This window comes from Malus sylvestris, chromosome 9, assembly GCF_916048215.2.
Source record: "Malus sylvestris chromosome 9, drMalSylv7.2, whole genome shotgun sequence".
In the NCBI taxonomy this organism is placed as follows: domain Eukaryota; kingdom Viridiplantae; phylum Streptophyta; class Magnoliopsida; order Rosales; family Rosaceae; genus Malus; species Malus sylvestris.
The window spans coordinates 27,501,947-27,511,565 of record NC_062268.1 but is presented as its reverse complement, the minus strand read 5'-3'; the positions used below and the strand labels follow the sequence as shown (position 1 = coordinate 27,511,565).

Genomic DNA, 9,619 nt, shown 5'->3' with positions numbered 1-9,619 from the left:
TTGAACTAGGTTGTCCCTTGATTCTTCATCTTTGTGGCCTTTTCTCTATTTCGCGTCCAGATTTTTTGTTTCTGTATTGTTGCTTGCATGAGAATTAATTAATCAGTTAAATTTTATTTTTTTTGGCTATCCAAAGTTGAATTAGTATCATAGTTGCATGATTTAATTAAAACCGTTCAATTGATTTATCTTATCTTTATATGGTCGATAGTGATATATTTCCTCCAAATATAACAAGCATTCCTATGAATATTGAAGTATATTTTTAGTTTATCTTTCTACCAAATGCTGTTAGAATATATATTTTTTTTTCAATTTAAAATTTAGGTACAGTGGAAGGTCGAATCGTAACAAAACAAAAAGGTTATTTTATCTTGCACGGCAATTCTCTTTTCTGTTAGAAGCCATTACTTGCACAGGTCGCATTTGCATGGGATAGAATTCTGAATCCTTCATAGTCGCCAAATCAATTATCTTAAGACACCAACAAAGAATGAAAATTTCCGACAAAATTTTATCGTGGCCCATGTGTATGCACTCTATCCAATTTGTACACTGTAGATAACCTTGCAGGACTTTATATAAAGGGTCCTTCTGCTACCATTTTAGACACTCCAGAAGAAATCAAGTCATCTCACTGTTTTCTCTCAGTATCATTGTTCCTTCTTTCCGGACCATTATACTGACTTGTATATAAATAAAGACGTAAACAGAGTAATCATCATTTGCGTTTTACTTCAATCTCTAACAAAGATTCTCTCACTTTCATATATTTTAAACACAGAATTTTTTATTTTTTATTTTTTGCATTTACTCAGGAAAATATTTAGAAGCCAATTCGTTTGTTGGTCGAGAAGTCACTGTCACGTAACAAATCATTTAGTTATTATCATTTGTGTAAAGTTTTGGTTGTGAAGACTGAAAAGTTATGTTTTCCCTTATTTTGATTTGGTGAGCCCACAGAAGCTAACCAATGGACAGCTCCAAATTGTCCCCTCCTAGATATCTACATTCTCTCTAACTCCACCAAACCATTTTGAAACTCCCTCTCCCTCTCCCTCTCCCTCTCTTTCAGTTCCCTCCCTCTCCATATTTAGTTTACCAGGAAAAACCAAATCCCAGTCTCCATTATTTCCACATTACCTTAATTTTACCATATATATTATTACTTCATAGTTCTATGATATATGTATACATATACTTTGTGAGTTGGACCAGCCTTCTAATATCCCTCTGTGTTTTCATGGCTTCTTTTGCAATTGGAGCTGCAGTAGTTCTGCTTCTACTTCCTCTTCTGCATCACCAAGTGCATGGAGGACTCGTAGGGAGCGATATCAACGACTGTGATGTTTCTAACGGAAACTGGGTTTTTGATGATTCATATCCTCTTTATGCCGCTCCCAGCTGCCCCTTCATTGAGAAGGAATTTGATTGCGTAGGGAATGGCCGCCCGGACAAAAACTACCTCAAGTATAGATGGCAACCCTTTGCCTGCAGCTTACCAAGGTACGCGACGATTTTCAATGTTATACACGCATATTGCATACATACATAGATAATATTCTCTTACCCGACTTCTTACATGTTGTATCACGAGAGTCTCAGTTTGAATCACACATGTTCAGATAAAACTTGGTCATCCGAGCAAATAATTAGATTGCTAATGTGGGTTAACTAATTACAAAACTTATTGGTCCAAAACTTTTTGAGTTATCACCTTCTAATTTTACTTTCATGGTCTAACTAAGTTTCTAAAAACGATTAAAAATTCTGAAATATTCGATACTCCATATAACCTTGTCCTTGAAAAAAGAATTCATGCCTTTGATGTTTTGGTTCAGAAAACTGAAAATTAATTTTGAGTAACTTTCAATAGCTTCCAACCTCGTATATATGCTTTTGTTTCTTTTATCGTTGGTTGTGTCATCCGATATTAGCCACTCTGGACAGACTCGCAAACTTAAAGCCCATGTGAGATGTGATATGGCTTATTGTTTTGGAATTTGTTCAACTAATTTTTGCTCTGCTGTATTTTTCCTTTAAAGTTTGGATTTTTGAATGTTGTTTTCATAACACTGTTTAGTTGATTACACGTAGACATTAATTTTCCACATTTAAATATTTCTCATTAAAACAACAATATAAATAAAAGTTCTTCTACCTTTCCTTACATGTAAAAGTATTTTATTATTTTATTTTATTAATTTTAAACTTTATGATTGGGTTGATTTTTGCATCATTACAACACATTTGAGATTGGTTGGTAGCATTTCGCATTAGCACTTTGGTTCCTTTCATACTTTAATACAAGTTGAAGAGCACCTCTATATGGTATTTACCCTTTTTCAACGCTATGCTGTGTATATATATGCGTGTGTGTATATATATATATATGAGGACCATGGCCAGATGGATAGTATGTGGATATTTGCTTTTATAAGTTAAAGTCTCTGTCACAACGAGTATTTACCTTTTTTTTCAACGCTATGTTGCATATATATATATATATATATGTGTGTGTGTGTGTGTGTGTGAGGACAATGGCCAGATGGATGGTATGTGGATATTTGTTTTTATAAGTGAAAGTCTCTGTCACGTAATTGAGAAATATACTTTGCAAAAACAATATCAAACTAGTATTTACCCCTTTTTTTTAAACGCTATGTATGTATGTATGTATATCTATATGAGGACTATGGCCTGATGGATGGTATGTGGATATTTGCTTTTATAAGTGAGTCTCTGTCACGTAATTGAGAAATATACTTTGCATAAACAATATCAAACAGTCGTTGGTCATACATTTTTCTTAATTTGAACATGAAATTAATACATCTTAAGATTGATTTCTTTGGCCATATTCTTGATAAGAGGAGATTCCAAATTTCCAAAATGGATAAATGGCACGATCGGAATTTGAATGTGCAATTCAAATTAACAATTTTGTGATAAAACAACATAAATTTACTACGAGGGAACATTTGCACAAATCACACAATTTACTTATCTTTGTAACATACTATCTACTTAATACGTTATAAAACTTTGATATTGACCTGTGTGTTTGAATTTTGATGATGCAGATTCAATGGAAGTAGTTTCTTGTCGACATACACAGGGAAAAGCATCATGTTTGTCGGGGACTCGTTGAGTTTGAACCAATGGCAGTCACTTACTTGCATGCTTTACACAGCTGTTCCAGGAACCAAATACACATTGGTCAGGAAAGAAGGACACTCTACATTCACATTCCTGGTGAGCATCTCGTACTCAAATTATAGACCTAAATTCTTATATTTGGATCCTAAAAAAGTTGTAGATTTATGTATTTTGGGTTTCATCTCCAATGCAAGGACTCAAATCCTGACACTTATTTTGAGTTTTCAGTTTTGAGTCTTTGCATCGGAGGAGAAACAATGAACTCAAAACTCAAATTTTAAGTTTTGACAATTTCGGTATGTGCACTGGAAATGATTGGAGTCAAAACTCAAACCCTAAAATTTTTCCTTGTTGGCATAGGGTCCACCAATGACCCAAATCTCCTATTGAAAGTCAAATTCAGGTCTCAATATGTTTGCCTCAAGTTTTAAGTTTTATGTGCATTGAAGATGCATTACTTCTCAAGTCTCAACTTACACCTAATTATAATCTATATATTAGATGCACAAAATGATGATCTATATATGTTTTTATTTTTCTTATAATTATTTCTATAAAAGAGAAGACTTAAACTAGGTACACCAATGAGGTTAGTAACTCAAACTAATAACACATTATATGTTTTGAAATTTTCATATAGTAACGTATTATTGGTTTGAGATATTGTTATAATGTCTCACTTAGCATAAAGAAGTAGATGATATTGTTTGGTTCAGTTTCGAAATGATCATGTTTGCTGCACTTTGGTCCTACGACAATGATTGCTTTGTGTTCCAAACTTTTTTGTTAATTCGAAATCAAGAAGTTGCCATTTATTAGTTTTACATGACAGATTTGGTTGGATTACTTACATAATGAATGCCAATTCAAAAAATTTCAGGAATACAATCTGAGTGTGTCCTTCTCCCGAAATGCCTTCATTGTCGACATTGTAGGCACACCTGATGGCCGTGTCCTCAAACTCGACTCAATCTCACCCGAAAACGAGCAACTGTGGCTGCAAAACGATGTATTAATCTTCGACTCATGGCACTGGTGGCTTCACGTCGGAAGAAAGCAACCGTAAGACGCCTATTGATTTGAAATCCACTCAATCTTTGAGTTTGCGTGTTGCGCAAGTAATTGAATGATTGTTTTCAAATGCGTTGCAGATGGGATTTAATTCAAGTGGGGAATCAAACTTACAAGGACATGGATCGGTTGGGTGCATATGAGAAGGCGTTGACCACTTGGGCTGGATGGGTTGACTCCAAAGTGAACTCCAACAAAACCAAGGTCTTCTTCCAAGGTGTTTCTCCAGATCATAGCAAGTAAGTATTCTCAACTGCCAGTGCAAGTATGAACACGGCACGAACATGACGCACCCGAGAGAACCTTCTGATAGTTTCTAATCAAACTCAATCTTTTTGTTTGTATCAGTGCAACAGAGTGGGGTGATCCTCAAGCAATTAACTGCAATGCACAAACAGAACCACTGCCAGGCCCAGACTTTCCAGGAAAACCACATCCAGCAGAGCAAGTACTAGAGAAAGTGTTACGCACCGCGTCAAGGCCGGTCCATTTGCTGAATATTACAACTCTTTCGCAACTACGAAAGGATGCGCACCCGTCGGTCTATGGCCTCGGCGGGCACCGGGGCATGGACTGCAGCCATTGGTGTTTAGCTGGAGTTCCTGATACTTGGAATGTGCTTCTTCATGCAGCTCTTACTCAAAATTAGGCATTCTTTATATCTCAAAGAATTGTTTTTTTTTTTTTTTACCAAATTGGCGATTAATAATCATTGATTAAGCTTTTCTCAAATAAGGCTTCATTATGTTAAATCTTACGTTAGCTATTCGCTAAAAGTTTTCTTGTGCTGTGCTCTGTTTGGTTTCCTTATTTTTTTTACTTACTAAATATATTTATAATCTAAGCTACACTGAGGGGGGGGGATGAGGATTTGAACACGTGAAATAATGGGCCGAAAAGGAAGACTCTAACCACTGCAGAAATTAATCATATGTTCGAAAAGTAGAGTCTAATCGCTATATATAATCACATAGAAAATTCAAGAAATAATCATACAATTAAAATTAGCGTTGACCTGGATGAAACTTGGGTAATTAACATTGGCGTAGGGTTCGGTTATTGTTAATTAAGTAGGAAAGTATTGAGCCCGCACGATGCCGCGGGTTTTAAAACTGTGTTAAACGTGTGAAATATATTAAAATCTATTTACATGCATATCAAAATTTATTTACATATTTATGTTCAATAAGAAACAAAAGATAGTATTTGTATAATATATCACATAGCTATTCATACAGATATAACACAATGGCGTTAAGGTGAGAGATTAGATGTCAAATGAATTCATTGTGATGCTTATCAAACATCCTACACTACAGATTCTTCTTAGTTAAGAACCCTATGAGGAAGTGATATTAATGTCCCAAATCTTTGTGAAAAACCATAAAAAGGTCACTTCCAAGTACAGGTTTTCCAAATACCCCACATGATATGAAAAAGTGATTATGTCCCAAAACTATGTAAAAACTATAATAAGATCTCTTCCAAGGACATGAACCATACCACTCACAATTGCTACAATTTTATTCAAATACAAACATGTATAATGCTTCCAGATTCAATTATCCAGAGACCAAATATTGGGAACTTTCGAATTATAAGCTCATTGGACATAATTTCCCAACTATAGGCATAGGGAGAATTGAAATCACACGGGAATGAAAACAGAAGCAGAAGCAGGAGAGTCCACTCACCCTAGATGAATATGCTCGTCTACGTTTCCAAAAATTAGTCCGTAATAGCTGCTAAATCCTTTTCAACTTTGTGCAAAAAAAATATCTTTCTTCTGTTTACTTGAAGTGCAGATTTCAAATCGGTGATCCCTTTCGCACCCTGGTAATATTTAACAATTGCAATCAGTAAAATTTTATTGATAAGGGAAAAGAGAAAGGTAAGTAATAAGCAAAGTAGACAGACGTAACAGACCAATGCACAGAGAGAGAGAGAGAGAGAGAGAGAGAGAGAGATAGAGAGAGAGAGAGAGACTTAATGGTTTTATATGAAACTTGAATTCCTTTAACTCTTAGCCTTCTAATAGTTGCAAGCAAAATTGAGGTTCACACGCTATGAACGTGGTATTGAGGTTTCATATAGAAAAGGTCAGTTGTTTATTATTTTCCATACTATTATTGAATTTTGAAAGTCTGAATAGTTGGGTTTTCTGGTTGCTTCATTAGATTTTGAAAAAAAAAAAAGGTACAAAAATATAAAGTGCAGGGAAGATAAACCACAAATCTTAATTACCAAGGACTAAAATACGCATAAAAGCATTTGGTTGAGGAAACGTCCATAGAAGAGAATGCGTGTGTGTTATGTCACTCTTTGTTCATGTTTTTCTCAACCACAGCCAAAAATAAATAAATAACATAATGATGGAGATGAATATGAAGATCGATTGTGAACTTGTTGCATGGTGATGGTGACGGCAGTCAAATTTGTTGGAATTTAAAAGTATAATAAATACATATGAAATTTGATTGCCATGTAGCAGCAATTTAACAGATATAGATTGCCAAAGATTGCAAAACAGTCTAAACTAAGCATTGCTCAAGCAGTAGCAAGAATTCTCCAAAACAAAAGTTTGACTCTGTTTCCCCTAAATCAATTAACATTTGTTAATATATCATCAAATTGTTCAATTTATGTGAATTGGAGACATCTTACATGTCCACACTTTCCCCTAAAATTTGATTTTTCACACCCAATTTGATCAATTAAATGGCCTTGCTTATTGGTATCCTCGAAAGATGTCATCTAAACCATCCCCATTATCAGAGAAATTAAAGAGGTCAAAATCCACTGACTGATGATTAAAGCATGGCATGTATGAAAACAACTAAAATTATTACAAAAGATACAACAAAGATAAAAGAACTCCTGTAATGGAAAACAAAACCCAAAACCTGGTTTTGGTTATGTTTTTTCTATTTATGAGATGGATAAACAGATAGAAGAAAATAATGAGCAACATTTACGGAAAAAGAAAAAATCATCAAATACATCTCATTCATCCCATGCAGTTAAAAAAACAAAAAAAACTCCTAAGTAAATCCAAGTTGATAAACTGATGGGTTTAGGAAGAAGACTAATGCCAAACATATATAAAGCTCCAGTAAAAAAAGCACAAATTGTTTGATTTCCTTAAACATACCTGGCCTTTACAATTTTCTTCTTCCCTTATTTGTCCTTGACTCCTTCTTGTGAGTGTTAACGACAATATCAACATTCACAAAGGAGAATTAATTATGAAGAAAATTTGATATAGAATCAAAGATATTGAGAAAAGAAAAAAAAGCAAGACCTTTGAACTTGTTTCTAATTTCCTCATACATATACGAACAAAAAGAAAGAAAAGATGAGTACAACTATATCTATAATCCAACCAAGTAATAAATCCACATCAAGAATATGTACAACTATATGAATAACGAATTTCAAAACACACTAAAGTAGAAAATCAATCACATACAATTGTTCTTTAAACTCTCTTTAAAAGCAAAAATAGAAAACTGACCTCTTGTGTAAAAACGATGAGAAGGAATGGAGAAAAAAAAACCACCTGTTCAAGAATTAAAAACATGAAATATCAAAATGTAAGAACAACAAAAATCAAAGTTCAAAATTGTACACAAATTCTTTGTTCTTCGCCCCCTCTACAACACCACCAATAATATCACTTTTACTAAGTGAAAGTGGAGATATTTGCAAGTTTTAGATACATATTAAGAAGCAAGAATTGTACTAATAATTTGGTTAATAAATCTAACTTTTTGATACAAATGTCAGGGATCTCTACCATATCCCTTTACATTTGGTTAATAAATCTAACCTTTTGATACAATGTGTTTACCAAAAAAATTAGCGTAGGCTTCTGTAATCATTGCTTCATCATTTTCACACTGATTTGGGAATACATCTGTGATTCCAGGACCTTAGATCATTTTCACACTGATTTGGGAATACATCTGTGATTCCAGGACCTTAGATTCAACTCTACACCTATGTTCTTCATATATTAGAAGAAAGAGGTTACACATTCTTTTGTATGTGTATAATGTTGGACAGCACAATCCTTCCAAAGCCAAATGATTTCACGTCAATGCAAAATCATCACACCTGTAAACAAAAATTAATCAAATTCAATATCACGGATTAATGAGATTTATTGAACAGGAAGAATTGAAACTCCGATTTCAATAACCTCAAAAATTGAAACTGCTCACATTGAATACAAAGAGCTTCAGAAAATGGTAACCTTCGACGCTTGAAACAAAATCCACAAAATCGGAAAAGAAAATAAAGCAAATTATATACCTTAAAATAAAGCAAATTATATACCTTAAAATGTCAAACTGATGATGATGGTGCATCTAAATAGAAGATTCCGCGAGGTTCAAAAGAAATCTTCAGCAAAAAAGATGGGAGAAGCAAACACCTTCACAAACGATCGGATCGGAATCGAAACGAAAGAGATAGAGAGATCAAAACAAAGGCAAACACAGACGGAGAGAGAGGAGAAAAGAAGAGGAAAGGAAAATAACCCTATCGACCCCATCAATACCCACATCCCAAATTTCACAATTTTTATCAAAATTTGATGCAGTACGAAAACCCATCAAAATCAGGGAAGATGATGAGTTTTACCCGAGGACTCGAGCTGAGTTTTGAAAGAGAAGTCGAGGACTCGACCTGAGTTTTGAAAGAAAAGTCGAGCTGGATTCGTCATTTCTGCGAAAGAGAGCTTGTGGGTACTGCGAGAGAAAGAGTTGACGGAAGTGAATCGGTGAGAGCAGAGAGAGAAAGAAGCAAGTCGAAACATCGAGAAGGAAGAACACGCATCGCCATTTTGTTCCCACAGCATAGCAAACCGGCAAAGTTGAAATAACAAAAAAGAAGTAGGGGCAAAAACGGAATCACACTGTGTTTATGAACAGTATTTCATTTCTTTTTCTCTTTTAGTATATATATAATATAATTTACTGGTCTAGCTAGGGTTCTGTTTTTTTTTTTTTTACAATTTTTGGTGTTCATTGTATGTGAAATTAACATTTCTTTTAACCTAGTTGACCGAATAGGATAATGCAGAACATGGAGGATGAGTACATGAATTAATATGAGAGGAAACTTTTTTTTTTATAAGAGTTACAGTAAAACTTTGTGTACAATTCATGTAGCATTGCTAAAATAAGTTTTTTATTTGGTTTTGCATGATTATTCTATTATTTTGGGATCCTTTCTTAATTTTAAAAATGATTCGTATTCTTTTTACTTTGGCAGTTTTCTTAGTCCTTTTCAATTTTTAGTGGTTTAAATTACTAATTTCAATTGTATTTGTTTACACACAAAAAATCAAAACACAATGATTCCAAATTATAGCCTAATCGTATTA

The 9,619-nt window shown here is 34.0% G+C and overlaps 1 protein-coding gene and 2 long non-coding RNA genes across 5 annotated transcripts; 1 reads left to right on the top strand and 2 right to left on the bottom strand.

Moving 5' to 3' along the window:
- Positions 1-809: 809 nt before the first annotated feature.
- LOC126634527 (protein trichome birefringence-like 43) lies at positions 810-5,006 on the top strand. The gene is made up of 5 exons (XM_050305042.1): positions 810-1,506; positions 3,084-3,255; positions 4,040-4,221; positions 4,311-4,469; positions 4,579-5,006. Exons 1-5 carry the CDS (start codon positions 1,181-1,183, stop codon positions 4,877-4,879), a joined length of 1,140 nt encoding a protein of 379 aa, XP_050160999.1. The 5' UTR covers positions 810-1,180; the 3' UTR covers positions 4,880-5,006.
- On the bottom strand, positions 3,925-4,850 carry LOC126634530 (uncharacterized). Its single transcript, XR_007627377.1, has 3 exons — positions 4,702-4,850; positions 4,345-4,533; positions 3,925-4,230 (listed from the first exon to the last, which is right to left on the bottom strand). It is a non-coding gene; the product is annotated as an uncharacterized LOC126634530 (long non-coding RNA).
- A 478-nt stretch (positions 5,007-5,484) lies between the features above and the next one.
- On the bottom strand, positions 5,485-9,189 carry LOC126634531 (uncharacterized). Of its 3 annotated transcripts, none has more exons than XR_007627380.1 (3): positions 8,569-9,189; positions 7,382-8,346; positions 5,485-6,063 (listed from the first exon to the last, which is right to left on the bottom strand). It is a non-coding gene; the product is annotated as an uncharacterized LOC126634531 (long non-coding RNA). The 3 variants fall into 3 exon arrangements; XR_007627379.1 differs by having other exon boundaries at positions 5,485-7,789; positions 8,060-8,346; positions 8,569-9,180; XR_007627378.1 differs by having other exon boundaries at positions 5,485-8,346.
- Positions 9,190-9,619: the final 430 nt, after the last annotated feature.

Excerpts from the sequence above, each read along its gene's own strand:
- LOC126634527 (XM_050305042.1), top strand. The coding sequence starts at position 1,181 with ATGATATATGTATACATATACTTTGTGAGTTGGACCAGCCTTCTAATA. Across the intron at positions 1,507-3,083 it reads TTTGCCTGCAGCTTACCAAG|ATTCAATGGAAGTAGTTTCT; the intron begins GTACGCGACGAT and ends TTGATGATGCAG. Across the intron at positions 4,470-4,578 it reads GTTTCTCCAGATCATAGCAA|TGCAACAGAGTGGGGTGATC; the intron begins GTAAGTATTCTC and ends TGTTTGTATCAG.